The following is a 16,672-nucleotide window of genomic DNA, read 5'->3' as shown; positions in this document are numbered from 1 at the left end:
TACTATCTCCTAAATATACCACTGCCATTCCCTTTATTTATGCTGTTTCTCCTCCCTCCTCCACCTCTCAATCCCCATGCTTTTACTTCCTAGCTCATTTAGTTGTACAATCCTTTAAAGTCCAATTCAAAATCCTACTTTCTTCATTAAGTTTTCTTGACTACTCTTGCTCACTATCCTCTTCTCTGTAAATATGAGAATATTTGTCCTTATAACTTAAGTTTAAAATACTATGTCAGAAACGATGGAATTTAATTACGTATCATTTTTAAACTGTTTGCCATTGTCTCATGTTAACGCTACTTTTCTAAATGAAGTCATGTACTTCTATATCTAATGTTACTTAATAAAGTGATGAGCACCAGTCAGGACTCACTCAGTTATCTGCTGCTTGATTTTTTCAATACTCATCCTGAAACAGTCTATGTCAGTTTCAATCCCAAGTATCTGTATCAAATGCATGTAACTATCTGACTGGTGTAATAAGGTATCTGAAAAAAAAAAGTCCCTCTTTAACAACCCCAATGCTAATAAAAAAAGTTTACAGTAACCAAAGAACCAAAAGAAACCAGTTCAAATAGCATGTGACTGAATAGCAGGAGTCAAATCATACCCAATAGAATCGGAGGGGGGTACGGAAGGGGATGATCCAGATGCGAGGGCAGTTTCTGCTAAGGAGGCCTCCTCCTGTGGTATTGGGTGGTGTTCAAAAAACTTGGAGACAAACAGCAAACTGTGAGGCAGAAACAAAAACAAAACAAAACAAACCTAACTTGTGCAAAACCCAGAAGCTTCATACATCAGAATACATTATAGAGTTAACAGAAATATCTGAGATCAAATTCCATTTTTAGAAATGATTGTTAATTTAATTAGTTATATTTTTATCTAGAGGCTTATTTTAAAAATTATATTGTATTTCAAAGGCAAGCTAAGAACCTGAAACTAATTGTTCTATACAACAAATTCCTACATATCAGAGGGGAAAAATCATGCTTTATAGTTAAGGAATTAGAAGAAAACGTAACTATTGCAAAGTTAGATCACATCATTATAATATACTTTAAAACAGAGTTGAGTTCTATTTGCTCAAGTGATCAGGAAAAGTAACAAGACCTTAGCAGCAGCAACAGCACACAAAAATATTAAAAGACTTAGTTTAATCTATTAGAGAAACTAGCATCAAAAGCAAATAGAAATTTTAGAAAGAGATACACTGGGTACAAAGATTTTATATCTTACTTTTAAATAAACTGGGGGTGCAGGTGGGGTTAAAGGAGAGAGGGAGACAAGGAGGGGAGAGAAAGAGAGAGAGAGAAACACAATTTACAAAATAGATGACAGAATCAGATCTCTTTATCTGTGGTCCAAAAATATATTTGTTAACTTTACTGAAACAACACCTCTCCTCCCAGAAACTATCTAAAAGTGATTTCTATGGGGAAGGGATCCTTATTAATTACAAGAGAATATAAAACATTAAAAAACCGTGTAGCTGAACCAGAAGTACAATTGTGGAGTAAAGCATAGGTTATATTACATATTAGTCTCTAGACACACTTTAAAAAAATTCCCTGTAACAACTCCATTGGACAGAACCTACCCCCCGCAAACTCTAAGACATACTAATTTCACATTCAGAAAAATTAAATGTAAAATGGTAGGCAGAAATTTTTTTGATTACTTACTCAAGTTGGTCATAATTAACACACATCAGTGGAACCTCTGTACTACAACGCTGGTGAAATTTATAACCACATGTTTGACAGCGGAAACCCTGGAAAAGCAGCTTTCGGCAAAAGTCACAAAATGCTAAGGTGAAAAATGTTTTCCGTACCTGCAAAATATCACAGAGGATTTAAAAAACTCGCAAGAAACTTTTAAAAAATCAACTTATTTATTCTCTGGTTTAAAATAAATCTTTAATATGTTTATGTCATGAGAACTGCCTTACACACTATAATACTAAAATGAAAACCAATGGGTTCAAACTAGTAGAGAGACTGTATGTATTATCTCCTACCCAATATCCAATTAAAAAACTCAAAGTCTTGATGGGAAATGAATGAAGGACAGGAAACTAATTTCAAGCTTGACTACATAACAATAAAAGTAGAGATTTGATAAGAGAAGGGACTAGAAGTAAAAGGAAGGATAAGTGTACAATATAATAACTGTACAAAGAAAGGAGTTATGAGGTGTTTACTGGTGTTACGAGAATTAAAAACAAAAGTATGCTAATACTATTCAAAGTCACAAAGGTATCCAACAGAGGAGCCTCAAAACCCCCAAAATAAAAAAAAAACACATTGGAGGAAAGGAGGAGGAGGAAAGGTTGTAATGTTACAAATGAGCTAATTCCCAATGCAATCAGTTATCAGTAAATGATGTTTTAAGTTGATAAAACAAGATATTGTGGCTTAATAATCACCAGAAGAGCTTAAAACAAAAACCATTAAAAGTTAAGAGTGATTTCCTCTGGCGAGTGGCATTAGAAGCTAGCAAGAGATGGTGGAACAGATTATTTTTAAATATAAGTCCCTCTGCACTACTTTTAAAACTACATACATTTGATTAAAATGTAAATATACTTTCATTAAAATGTAAAAACAAGTATTTAGAAAAGAAAAAACTATTTGTAATTGTACGAAAATCACAACAACCCTACCTAAACTTACTAACTGGGATGAGGGACAGGAAAAATCGCCTTAAGGACAATATGAATGGCTTTCAACAAGTTCTCATTTGGTTAAGAGGATAAGAGCACCCACATGTGTCTGAACACTCCTCTATGAGAAACTTAAAAAAGACAACATGTAAGGACTTCACATGAGGCAAATGATCTACAACAGTGATTTTCAACTTTTTCATCTCATGGCACACATAAACAAATTACTTAAATTATATGGCACACCCCAAAATTTATCTTTTTGTCGATTTGACAGAAAAAAAGGTGTATTTTGGTTCATTCACACTGGATGGCTATTGTGTTGGCTGCTGTCATTATTTTTTTTATTGACAGTTTAAGGGAAGAGGTCAGTGCCCCTGATTAAATAGTCAGGTAGTGCATGTTTTAAAAATTCATATGGCACACTGGTTGAAAATCGCTGATCTGCATACAACATGGGTCACATAAATAGAACTGTGCTAGGGAGGCTCTACCTTGACAACTACCAAAGCTGGAAATTGTTTCAAAAATATTAATCTGTGTAAATAATAAGCAGAAAATATAAAAAGGATAAACAAGTACCAAAATGTTAATAATGGCTATTTCAGAGTGGTGAGAGCATGGGCGCCTTCTGTTTTGTCCTTTATTCTTTGCTGAATATTCTCAATTCACTTCAGTTTTTCAGAGTTTTAATAAAAGACCATAATGAAAATATATTTTATGTTATGACCTAGGACACATTTGTATTCATATAACAATACTTACTCTAACTACATATAACCATATTTTGCCGTGTATAACGCACTGCCATGTATAACGTGCTGCCATGTATAATACATACCCATGTTTTTGTCCTGAGCTTGCAGGGGAAAAAAATCTTTCATTTTAATTTTTTAATTTAATTTTTTACTTATTTATATTTAGGTACTTGTTTTTTTGTATTACAAAGGAATTTTAGCATTTATTTTTGAACATACTATGGTACAAGAAACTTTACGTAACAAATTACAAAACACAAGATCAGGTATTTCAGGTACTACCCACATATAATGCACACTCTTATTTTTCCTTCAAAACTTTGGGCAAAAAAGTACCCGTTATACATGGCAAAATATGGCAAATGCTTTTCATGAGCCATTAAGTTGATCTCAACACCCAAAGTTTACCAGACTCTTCTCAATAAACACATATTTAACAGGATAAAATTTAAAAATGTTTCATCAAGAAAATGGTATCTTGGCATATATATCATCCATTCTGGCTTTTGAGAACATTTAGATAGTTTTAAAAATGGCTCATGTTTTCTTCATCTTTTTCCTATGACCACTTTCTAGGGGAGGTAAAAAAGCAACCACTTGTTTTTAGCTTTGTTCTTTTTCCACTTGTCTCTGGATATACAAGAAATTAGAAGATTTTTGACATTTATGAGACCACTATTTACCAAAGCCAACAATACTTTACATTGCTAGCGTAATTTTGGGAAATGGAGCACAGAAAAAGATAAAAATTTTGCACAGGAATCAGCATTTTATAGTCATCTGATTCTCTTTGCTAACCACTCACATCTTCACTCTCCTGACAATCTGTTGAGTATCATGAAACCCTAATTTCTCTTCCTATGTTAATTCACTCAATTGCAGTCTTTCTTCCCGTCACTAACTTATATTTGTAAACTCTGTGTAACTGGTTATTTGTATATGTAAAGGAGAATAGAGACAGAAACAAGGAAAGAGGGGAGAAGGGAGGGAAGAAAGAGGAGAGTAATTAAGAGGAGAAAACCTGAGTATGTCCTTGAGTATAAATTACAAGTAACATATGGGGGGCGCAAAAGTAGGTTTACAGTTGTGAATGCCCAAGAGTTTATTCCTGTATTATTATTTATTAATTACTGTATTACTTTCCATACGAACAACTGTAAACCTACTTTTGGCGCACCTTATATTTGTGAGTATACCTTTGTCAATAAAGGTGAGCGATAGAAGGTATATCTTTTCCTTTGGGTCACAATTTAGGTTTATTCTGAATTTGAGCATCTCGAGACATGGATGGTAAACTAATGGGAGACAGAGACCAGACAATTTGCATGCATCCATTTGTAAAGTATGGGCTGTCTGAAGGAAGACATTAACCTGAGTGCCTACAGAAAAAGGGAAGGGCTAGACAAATGCCTAGACAAATGCCATCTGTTTCAAATTTGTTTCCCAACCTTCCCTGTCCCCTTTCACCCTACCAGTTCTCAAGGACTCCTGGGATGCAGGCAAGTAGAGAAGGAACTGCTTTTATAACAGACTCTATGAAACTATAAGGCATCAGCAGCATTCCTTGAGTAGCCAGCAAAATCCAGCAGAGATGCAGAGAGAAACTCTTTCCCTTTCTAAGAAGCATCAAGTGCTGGTTTTTACTCTCGCATCTATATGATATGCAGAGCAGTTGTTCTAAAACACTTACCTAATCACACTTCTCCCCTGCTTACAATCATTAAATTCCCAATTATTTTACAGAAAAGTGCAAATCATTAATATGGCTTAAACGGACTCTCCTGAACTGGAATCTGCTTACTCAACCCATAACTCTTGCTATCCTGTAACATCTCCCTCCCCTAACTTTGTACCACCGATTCTGAATATTTTTTTTTTAAACTGAAAGGGCAATCTGTTTTCTTGCTATTTACTCTACCTTGAGCACTCTTTTCTTCACTTTCAGCTGCTCCCCTCATCCATTAGATCTTAGCTTACTCTTCCTTTGGGAAACCATCCCGACTCCTCAAAGCGTCTCTACTTTGCGTATCTACAGCACTTTACACATACACAGTAATTACAAGTTTTTATGAAGTTTTCTTATTAAATCATTTGTCTCTCTAATCTAAGGCCGGGATACTGTTTTTCTTATTCATTGTTATATTCCTAGATCAGACATGGTGTTGGCAAAAGGAAGGTTTTCCATAAATATTTACTGGCAGGTCTCCAACTGTGCTGAAAAGATTTCCACATTCTGGGCTAACCTGCAGTTTGCTTTCATTGCACTGTTATGGCAAGGACCTTCCTGAGGCACTATTTTAACACAATTTCCCAGCTGGCAACTTAGGTCTTCTTTCACCTTCCCATATCCAATCTCTAGCTAAGAATAATTAAAGAGTAGTAATCACTATGAAATTGTGTGTGAATCACTATGAAACTGCTTTTGGATTCCTAAACACTTACCACTCGAAATTCTATACTGAGTTAAAAAAATCTCTATAGTAATGAACTTCCCAGTTCATTGTTATAATACTATTTGCTACACAGTAAATCTTATTGATATTAGGTGTATTTTACACTTGTTCAAAAGATGCCTTAATTATTGAAACACTTGATTTCATTATTTACTACTAATGGAGCCCCCAAAGCACAACCCAAGGAAATCATCTCATCAGTTGTCTACTTGAATAGACCAGCTGTCAGAAAACACTTGACATCAAAAATGTAGCATTAACTATCCATCTAGAAAAAAATAAACTATGGTTCAAATTCCACATGCAGGGTCCAGCACAAATAATGCCCCCCTTTTTATTACAAAATCTTTTATTACAAAATCATAAGCATGTAATTCTGTAACATAATAATATCACACTCAAGCACACCACATGATATTTTAGGTGAAATGTTCAAAGTAAAGCTATAAATTATTACACCCATATTATTACCCTACCAACCACACTCAAGCAGGCATTACTTCTGCTGGACCCTGTATATAGATAAGTAAGAAATTCACACCTGTCTTATAGATCATTCTAACCCTGCATTTGCCTACTACTCTTTTAGGGGATAGATTCTCAAGTTCTGGGAACTGTGTCCTCATCTATAAGGTAGAGAGACCTCACTTTTCGGGCTTTACTCTGGTGACACTTAGTTTAGGCTAGGTTCTAGCAAATGCAAAAACCAAAGGGAGAAGTCCTCATGGAGAGTTTTAATGTCTTTTTTCAGTCCTCAAGAAGAGCTGTTTCATTCCATTAACCAATCCTTCAGAAAAATTTATGCAAGTATGTCAAGATGTACGCAGAAAGATCCTGTTTAGCCCTGTATATAATAGATTTTTTAAAAATCTAAATGTCTATCAATAGAGGGATGGTTAAATATACTGAATTTATACCATTCTTACAGGTTATTATGCAATTATAAAAATAAAGCCAGGTGTACTAACATCAAAAGGTATCCATGATGTACTGTTGATTTTTTTAAAAGGTAAAGATTACAAAGAATGAGAAAGACTCCATTTTTAGTTTAAGAATAGGGAAGAAATAGAAAATAATGAAAAGAGGGGAATGAAGAAGAAAAGAGAAAGGAGAAAACCTTAGGCTCACAGATATAAGCATACATGTTTGTATACACAGAAAGAAACTGGAAGACTACACGATAACTGATTAATACTAGTTTATCTCTAACATGGTATTTTCATTTTTACTTGATATACTTCACATTTTTAAATTTTCTTTTAATAATAGGCATGTATTCCTTTTTTAAATTCAAAACAAAGTATACCAATTAAAGTTAAACGGTTTAGTTTAAATTCAAGTTTTTAAAAGAACAGAACTGATTCTTAACTTAGGTAAAATATCAATCCCCAAATTATTCATCCATATTTCTTATTTCCTACATAAAAATTCATTCACAAGAACATAGACATTTTTGACATTTTGAAAAAAATGTAAAGGTACATACAAAGTTGTGTGTTGTAAGTGGAACATTCTCCAATACTTCTACATGCAATTCCTCTCCAGTAAGCCAGGAAATGTCAGTGTCCCAGCCAATTGGCTTCTTCTCTCTGAAAAGTGTAGACAGAAGCCTTTCTTGGTAATCATACCTAAAAATCTTCATAGACCTCATGCTGAAGATATGAAAATTGGTTATTGAGGGGCTAGTAATGGTGAGGGAGGTTTGGCTCCCTGGCCTTCCATCGTTAGAAATTTAAATGGCAATAAATTAATTTTTAAGTTTACCCCAAATAAATGTATCACTCTTGGACAAACAGCAGGGTAAAGAGATGTACTCTTTTCTTCAAGTCAGCTCCAGAAAAGACCTACAACAGCAGAAAATGGATTGTTCCTGGCATCCCAGAAAAAAAAAAAATCACAGGTATGGATGTATCCATCCAAAGAAAAAGAGTGTCAAGGGACAACATGCCCCAAAAAGGGTAATTTTTAAAATGGGAGTCAAAACTGGGAGGGAGGTATCTTGGCATGATTTTAGACACTTTCTGAAAGAAAAATAGTTCAATATAAAATGTTAATTGATACGCCTTTGTGAAATTATGAGTTTGTACTAAAAATAGGGGAGCGGGGACAAGTCCACTATTCAAATGAGTCACATCCTAAATGGTTTAAAAAGTTTAAGAATCACGAATTCCAAGTCAAGTCATTTGATCAGAGTAACACTATGGTCACACATAAAATATCTAATACTAACTCTTCAAAGGGCCTATAAGATTTGTTTAATTTAATACTGTTTTCTAAAGTTCATTTTCAATTCCCAAGGTTTAGATAAAGATCTTAGAGAAAACCCTGAAGTTTAACGTCTGAGTTTTTTTTCTTTTCAAACAAATTTCACATCACATACAAACCATACCCATCCTGAATTCTGTAAACAGCACAGCACTCTGGGATCAGACCTCTCATCATCAGTGCTTTCTTTAGACTGTCCCGGACTGTAACTCCACACCTTGCAGGTACCTACAGTATCATATAAATGTATATGAGGTAAAGGAAAAAGATTATGCTTTCCACATCGTTTAAAAAAGTCAATAACTTTATAATAGATCAATAATAATCAATAAATCAATAAAAATCAATAACTTCATAATATAATACCTTGACTAAAACATGCATTACCATGTCATATACATCGTTTCTACAGCTAATGAGAGATTATGACAAACATCTATTATTATTTACCAACTTAAAACAAATTTTACTTTATTAAAATTATAAAATATTTAAACATATAAAAGAGAACAGAAAATATAACAGATCCCTATGTACCTATGATTGAGGAAAAATAGATGTCAACATTTAAAGCAAAATCAATTCTGATGCAACATTGTTCAAAGCTAAAAACTGTTTAATCCTTCAATCACAATGATGGTCCTTAAGAGATGTCTTACTGATCCTAAATATAGGAGAAAGAAAATACTTGTCTTAATGTGTATAATTGATATTTGTTGTTTCGTTGCCTAGCACGCCTATATCCTCATGGAACCTGCCCTTTCCTAAAAATTCATGAGGTACTGAAGAGGATCTCAATCAAGCATCATCACTTTTCTGGCTACATGTGACATAAGTTGGCTAATCAGTGTTCCATATTCGTGGCAATAGCAACTGACCCAGGACTAGATATATGACCCCAAAACTACTTATAGATGGACACTGGTCAAAAGACTTCTTCTAGTATAGTTACAGCATGACAAGCAGATAGAAATCTGGAGTCCCCAGGGGCCATCCTTCCCACTGCACTCAGAAATGTGGCTACAGAATAAGGCTAACCTGGGGAGAAGTACAGAGACGCTGGTGGTGAAGAGGCAAGTGCCACTGGAAAGAGATAAAAAGGATCTTTCTGTATATTTGCAATAATCCCTATTTTGACCTTCACCCTATATCCCCAACTCGCAGTGAATAATCTATAACTGAAAGAGAACTGATAAACACAATGTGGACTTAAGTGGGGCAGTGGGAGTTCAGGTTGGGCAGTTTTAATGGTGTGCGTAGGGGAGAAGTAGAGACAATAAAATTAAAGGTTTCATTCTTTTAAATTACTAAAGTACTTAGCAAACCCAGCGTTCTCAAAGAAACTAAAAATCTTTATGCTAGAGGGGAAAAAATGGAGTAAGGGTAGATATAAGACAGCTGAATTTAAACAGCATACTTAAGGGGGAACAATCTAGAAAGCCAAATTAGGATCTATGATTAGAAAAAAACCAGGATCCCAAATTTAGCTCAATATAACCATTAAAACTACCCAACAAAGGAAAAGTGTCTTACGGAGTAGGCTCATCAATGGAAGTATGCATGAGATTGAAATGGTACAGCTGATTCTCGTATTGGTGCAATTCTGTATTTGCGATGTCTACTCGTTCAATTTATTTGTAACCCACAAACCAGTACTTGCAATGCTTATGTGAACAAGTGCAGAGGAGCGAGTCCAATGCATGCTTTGCCTGCTGAGGCTGAACAAGGTGACACTGTGCCTTCTTGTTCCAGCTCTCATACTGCAACGAAGTGTCCCATGCCAGAGGGCTTTTAAGCGAATGGGCCTCAGCAAACTGAAAAAAATAGACCACCTAGGGGTCAATATATCAAGGCCATCTCTAGCTCATTTATGTAATAGTAACCCTGTAGTTGCCCTTCACTAGATCAGTGTTTACAAAAATGTTACAGAACACAACTACCACGCATTTGCCGTACCTTCCAGAAACAATGAACTGAAGGGAAAACTCACCTTTCCACTCTGCTACTCATATTCTCCCTACTCTAATGCAAAAATGTCTTGATTAGCAAACCTATCTTTACATTTAAACCCCATTCAACCTATCCTATTCCATGGTATAGGTATCTTTCTAAAGAATGTATTTTTAACTTCTGCACATGTCAGACTTCTGAGAATCTATTGACTCAGATGCTCTCTCTGACAGAAAATTTCAGGGAGAGTTCATGGAACTTGAAGCCCATGTATGGACCGCTGAGGAGCCCAGTGAACTAACTCTTTTACCTTCTGAGATCAGGCGAGATTGGGCTGGTTCAGGGTGGTATGGCCAATAGACTGAACTCTGATTTAGAACCCCCAGGTATAATCTTACATTTTGTTAGTCTGCTGAAACTTGTCCCATTATTTATAAGGCAAAATTCAAATTCCAAATGGCATAAAAGGCAATAAATGACCTGGGACTATCAACCCTTCAGTTTCTTTAGTAATTTCCCTCATGCATTTCTGTAATGCCATTTTCAAATACAGCTACGCTCCCTCATGCTTCTCTGCATAGGCTGATTCCAAGGTGTACATTTATTTCATCAGCAGACAAAAATTCAGTTTTCTACTCTTTCACAAAGGGGAAGTCATCAATCACTTCTTCTTCATTCCACTTCTGTAGGCTGATTTTTTTTGTACTATTTGCTCCTTCATGATAGTGCCTGTTCAACAGACTGAGAGGCCAGTGGAACAGAAAAAAACAAATCAGACTCCAATACATGAAGGAAATTAGGATAAGATAAAGGCAGCATCTAAAATAAGGTAAAGATTAACTTTTTAATAGTTGATGTTGGGACAACTGGAACCAATCTATAAAAAAAAGTTCATCCATATCTGATATAGTATATGAGGATAAACTATAAATAGAGCAAAGAATTCAAATGTTGAGAGTAGGAAGGGACAAACCATAAAAGAATGGAAAGAAAACAAAGCAAACTCCTTTACAAGCTCAAAAGAAGAAGGCCTTTATAACTATGATGCAAAATCTGGAAACTGTAAAGAAAAATAATAAATTCAGCTACATAAAATTAAGAGCCTTTTTAGATGGCAAAACACATTATAAAAGCAAAATCAAGAGACAAATGCAAACTGGGACAAAATATTTGCAACACATATAACAGGCATATCTTATATAAAGAAAGCTCCTGAAAAATTGAGATCAAGACCAACAACCCAATAAAACAGTGAGCTAAATACATGAAAGTCAGCTCATAGGAACAGAAATAAACGGCCTTAAACATATGAAAAGGTGGTGTTCAACCTCACCGAGAAAACCAAGCTCAAACCTGCCAAGATAGTTTTCATTTACCATACTGATTGAAAACATATTCTGCTGATGAGGTGGTGGTAAAAAGGCAACTCATACATTGCTCGTAGCAGTGTAAAATTAAGTTAAACCTATGAAGCAAAATGTGAAAGTTCTTATGAAAATTACAAATGTAAATTTCTCACTTTGATCCAGACAAACCTACTTTTAGTATACTATACTGGTAAACTATAGCTTTGTGTCTCAGTAGTGCATCTCTTTCTACAAATATACCACAATTTGTTTAGCCATTTACCCCTAGATGGACATTTGGGTTATACTCAGTTTTGGACTGTTAGAAGTAAAACTATTAAGAACATTTTTGTACAGATCTCTGGTAAAACCAGTATTCTTCTCCTTATTATTCAAAATAGTTAAAAAGATATCATTTTACAGTGCTTCCATGAGAATTTTTAAATTGTATTTTATTGATTATGCTATCATAGTTGTCCTGAATTTCCCCTCATTGACGCCCTCCCCAGCACCCTCCACTCCCTCAGGCAATCCCCCCACCATTGTTCATGTACACAGGTCATGCATATAAGTTCTTTGGCTGCTCCATTTCCTGTACAGTACTTTACATCCCCATGGCTATTCAGTAACTACCTATTTGTACTTCTTAATCCCTTCACCTCTTCACTTATTTACCCCTTTCCCCTCCCATCTGGCAACCATCTGGCAACTTTCTTTTTTTCCTGGATGCTTTTATTTTCTTTTTTTAAAAAAAGATTTTATTTATTTATTTTTAGAGAGGGAAGGGAGGGAGAAAGAGAGAGAAACATCAATGTGTGGTTGCTGGGAGCCGTGGCCTGCAACCCAGGTATGTGGCCTGACTGGGAATCGAACCTGTGACACTTTGGTTCACAGCCCGAGCTCAACCCACTGAGCTATGCCAGCCAGGGCTTCCTGGATGCTTTTAAGAGTCTCTCTTTATCTTTACCCTCTGGCATTTAATTATTTTGTATCTTGGAGTGGGCCTCTTTGCATCCATCACAATTGGGACTTTCTGCCCTTCCTAGACTTACATGTCTATTTCCTTCACCAAATTAGGGATTTTTTCTTTCACTTTTTTCAGATAGATTTCCAACTTCTTTCTTTTTCCCTTTTCCTTCTGGCATCCCTATGATGCAAATGTTGGACCTCTTAAAGTTGTCCCAGAGGCTGTTTATACTATCCATTTTTTTTCTTGTTTTGCGTGGTTGTTTTTTCCTACCTTATGTTCCAAATCACTGATTTGATTTTTGGCCTCACCCACTCTACTTTTGTTTTCCTGTAAATTGTTCTTTATTTCAGTTAGTGTATCCTTCACTTTTGATTGGGACTTTTTTATGCTGCGGAGGTCCTCACTAAGTTCCTTGAAGCATCCTTACAACCAGTGTTTTGAAATCTGCATCTGATATGATTGCTTATCTCCATTCCCTTCAGCTCTTTTTCTGGAGTTCGGATCTGTTCTTTCACTTGGGCCATGTTTCCTTGTTTCTTCGTTTTGTCAGCTTCCCTGTGTTGGTTTCTAGGTATTAGGTAGAGCGGCTTTGATTCTGTCTTGGTAGTATGGCCTAATGTAGCAGGTGTCCTGTAGGGTCCAGTGGCACTGCCTCCCCTACCACTCAAGCTGTGTGCTCAGGGTGCGCCCTTTGTAGAGGCTGAGTACACCCTCTTCCTGTGGTTGAGCCTTGGATGCTGTTGGCAGGTCAATGGGAGGTATTTACCCAGGCCATTCAGCTGCAAGGACTGGCTTTACCACTGACCACCAACCTCCACCCTTGGTGGAGGATCAGCTCTGCAGGGGCAGGGTGGTGGTGCTCCCACACAGTCTGTAGCTGTTCACTGGGTGCTCTGGCCCTGGGGTTTCCCGACAGTGCAGGCCAAGGTCAGCCCCCCCATGGTGTTTTGTCTAGGGCACCCTGCCTGAGCTATAAAGCAATCTGAGATGACTGCTACCTGTGCTGGGCTTGGAGACTCCCAGGTGAAGCCAAGATGTGAACCTAATCTGGCCACCACTAGAGCTCACTGAAGCCAGTTGTAGCTTGTTTGATGGGATTTAGGAGCAAAGACCAGCCTTCTTATGGAAAAGCAGCTTGGGTGAGCCTGTATATTGGGTGGGGCAGGGTCTCTGGGAATGTCCAAGGTGGGTCAAACAGTGTTAGCCAGGATGATAGAGTCTCAGATATAGCACCGGCTTACTGGCTCTGGGGGAAGGTTTAGGAAAGGGACAATGGCCTCTGCTCATCTTGATGCCAGACACTTCAGTTTCTCCCTCTATATCACTGGTGCCTTTCAAGCACCACTGGTGCTGGAGCTCAGAGGAAGTGAGTCTGGGTGAGTCCATGTGTAGATTGTTTAAGAGGAACTGCTTGGGGCTCCAGCAGTTTCTTCTCCTGATTCAATCCCCAATGGTTTTTGTAGCCAGAAGTTGTGGACACTTATCCTCCTGGCATTGACAACCTAGGCTAGGGAGGCCTGGTGTGGGTCTGGGACTCCTCGCTCCCAAGATACCCCTCCTAAATTTTTATCCATGTGGGTGTGGGATCAACCTGTTCTGTGTCTGCACCCCTCCTACCATTCTGTATGTATGTGGTATCTTTAATTCTGTAGTTGTCCTTCAACTCGATTTCATAGTTGTCAGACTCCCATTCAATTCCATTTCCGACGCTTCTGAGGAATGGTTATTCTATATTTTAGTTGTAAGTTTGATGTGGTTGTGCAAACAGGCAATCCATGTCTGCCTAGGCCACCATCTTGACTGGAAGATGCCCATTTTTTAAAATAGGGTTGTTTGGGGTTCTTTGTGGTAGAGTTGTAGGAGTTTCTTAAAATATATTCTTAATACTAACCCCATGTTATATACATGATTTACAAATATTCTTTCCCATTCTGTGGACTGACTTTTCATTCTATTGAGTGTTCTTTGATTGGCATAGGTTTTTAATTTTGTGTAGCCCAATTTCCCTAATTCTACACTGCCTGTGATTTCCAAGGAAACACTGCTAAATCCAATGTTTTCTGTTTTCTCTTCTAAGTGTATTAGTTTTAGCTCTTACATTACAGCATTAATCCATTTGAAATAGCTTTGTATATGGTGTAAAATAAGGGTCCAACTTCACTCTCTTGCACATGTATACCCAGTTTTCCAAGCACCATTTGTGGAACTGTCTTTTCTCCAGAGTGATATTGGTACCTAGTGAAAGATCCTGTGGTCATATATGTGAGAATTTATTTCTGGACTCCCTATTCTATTTCACTGGTCTATATGTCTGTCTATGCCATTACTGCAATGATTTGATTACTGTAACTTTGCAGTAAGTTTTGAAATCAGGAAGTGTGAGACCTCCAGCTTTACTCTTTTATAAGAATATTTGGCCATTCAGGATTCCTTGAGATTCCACATGAATTTCGGGATGGATTTTTCTATTTCTGTAAAATAAAAAAGGTGCTATTGAGATTCTGAAAGGGATTGCATTACTAAAAGTGCCAAGCTGTTTCCCAAAGTGGTTGTACCATTGTACAGTTCCACCGTGTATTAAAATCCAGTTAGTCCATATCCTCACCAACACTTGGTCTGGCCAACTTTCATTCTAGCCATTCTAGCAGATGTGCAGTGGTATCTTGTGCCTTTAAATTTGCATTTCCTTAATGACTTATGAGAATCTTCTCATGTGTTTATTTGTCATCCATATGTCTTCTTTGGTGAAGTACCTGTTCAAATTCTTTGCCCATTTTTAAATTGAGTTGTTTTCTTGTTACTGAATTCTAAGGTCTCTTTATATATTCTGAATCCATGTTCTTCAACAGATGATTATCAGTCTGCAGTTTGTCTTTTTATTCTCTTAACACTGTCTTTTGAAGAGCAGAAGCGTTTAATTTTGATGAAGTCCAGTTTATCAATACAATAGTCCCCCCTTCTCCATGGTTTCAGTTTTTGAGGTTTCAATTATACATGCTCAACTGTGGTCTCAAATATTAAATGATTAGTTCCAGAAATTAACAATTCATAAGTATGAATGTGCAGTGGTTCTGAGTAGGGTGATGAAATCCTGTGCCATTCCACTCCATCCCACTAGGGACATGCATCATTCCTTTGTCCAGTGTATCCACACTGTATACACCATCTGCCTTTTGGTCACTTAGCAGCCACTGAAGTTATCTGATTGACAGTCAAAGTATCTCAGTATTTGTGTTCAAGTCACCCTTATAGTGCATTCTTATACTGCCACAGTGTCTCCATCATGCAGCTCATTTGATCTTATCACACAGGCATTGTATCATTTCTCATCATCACAAGAAGGGTAAGTACATACAATAAGGTACTTAGAGCGAGAGAGACCACATTCAAGTAACTTTTACTATAGTATACTGTTATAACTGTTCTATTTTATTATTGGTTATAACTGTTAATCTCTTACTGGGTGTAGTTTATAAATTAAACTCATCAACAACCACTGAGTGTCTTGGAACGCATTCCCCTTGAATAAGGGGAACCACTGTATCTTCAATGTGGATTGTGCTTTTTATGTCATATTTACAAATAATTGCCAAATTCCAGGTCACAAAGATTTTATCCTTTGTTTTCCTCTACAAATTTTGTAGTTTTAGGTTTAATTCTTACTTTTCATTCCTTCCTGTGTTTGATTTTTTTTCTTAAAAGAAATTTTTGGGTACCTCCTTCAAGTAGAACCTGGGAAAGGTAAATTCCTCATTAGAAAGGTAAATTCCTCATTAGAAAGGTCTTTATAGTGTCTCCATTCATAGTGTACCAAGCTAGCTAAACTCACAGTTTAGCTGAGTGACTCGGGCATCTCTCAGCACTCTGTGTATATTATTCTACTGTCTTCTGGCTTCTACAGCTGCCATGAAGAAATCTGGGTTAATCTAATTGAAATTCTTTTATAGATTTTTTTTCCATAAGTGCTTTTGAAACAATATTCTTTCATTTTGTTACATCTGTAAGTATGGATTCAAATTTACTTATCCAACTTGGGGCTTGTGTTTCCAAATCTTTACATTCACATTTTCCATCATTTTAAATGTTGCTCTATTACTTTACTTCTCACTTTCTGGAACTCTTCTTGAGGCACATAATGAAATTGTTCATTCTTTCCTTCAAACCACTTAACTGCTCTTTGTATTTTTTGTAACTTGTTTTGCTTTATAGAATTCATTAATTCTCTCTTCATTCAGATGCATTTTATCTTTTTACCTAATCCA

The 16,672-nt window shown here is 36.4% G+C and overlaps 1 protein-coding gene across 3 annotated transcripts in view; it reads right to left on the bottom strand.

Annotated features, from left to right (window-relative positions):
• The window catches only part of BRAF (B-Raf proto-oncogene, serine/threonine kinase), a 130,871-nt gene that overhangs the window by 68,973 nt on the left and 45,226 nt on the right, over positions 1-16,672 (bottom strand). For all 3 annotated transcript variants that reach the window (XM_045855519.1, XM_045855520.1, XM_045855518.1), the window contains exons 4-7: positions 8,269-8,372; positions 7,366-7,468; positions 1,689-1,837; positions 614-733 (exon numbers count right to left, since the gene is read on the bottom strand). In XM_045855519.1, coding sequence (XP_045711475.1) covers positions 614-733; positions 1,689-1,837; positions 7,366-7,468; positions 8,269-8,372 — 476 coding nt within the window. The remainder of the gene's footprint in view (positions 1-613; positions 734-1,688; positions 1,838-7,365; positions 7,469-8,268; positions 8,373-16,672) is intronic.

The sequence above is a fragment of the Phyllostomus hastatus genome, unplaced genomic scaffold (genome assembly GCF_019186645.2).
Source record: "Phyllostomus hastatus isolate PE091 unplaced genomic scaffold, TTU_PhHast_1.1 phas_scaffold_114, whole genome shotgun sequence".
NCBI lineage: Eukaryota > Metazoa > Chordata > Mammalia > Chiroptera > Phyllostomidae > Phyllostomus > Phyllostomus hastatus.
This window is presented reverse-complemented; position numbering and strand designations above follow the sequence as displayed.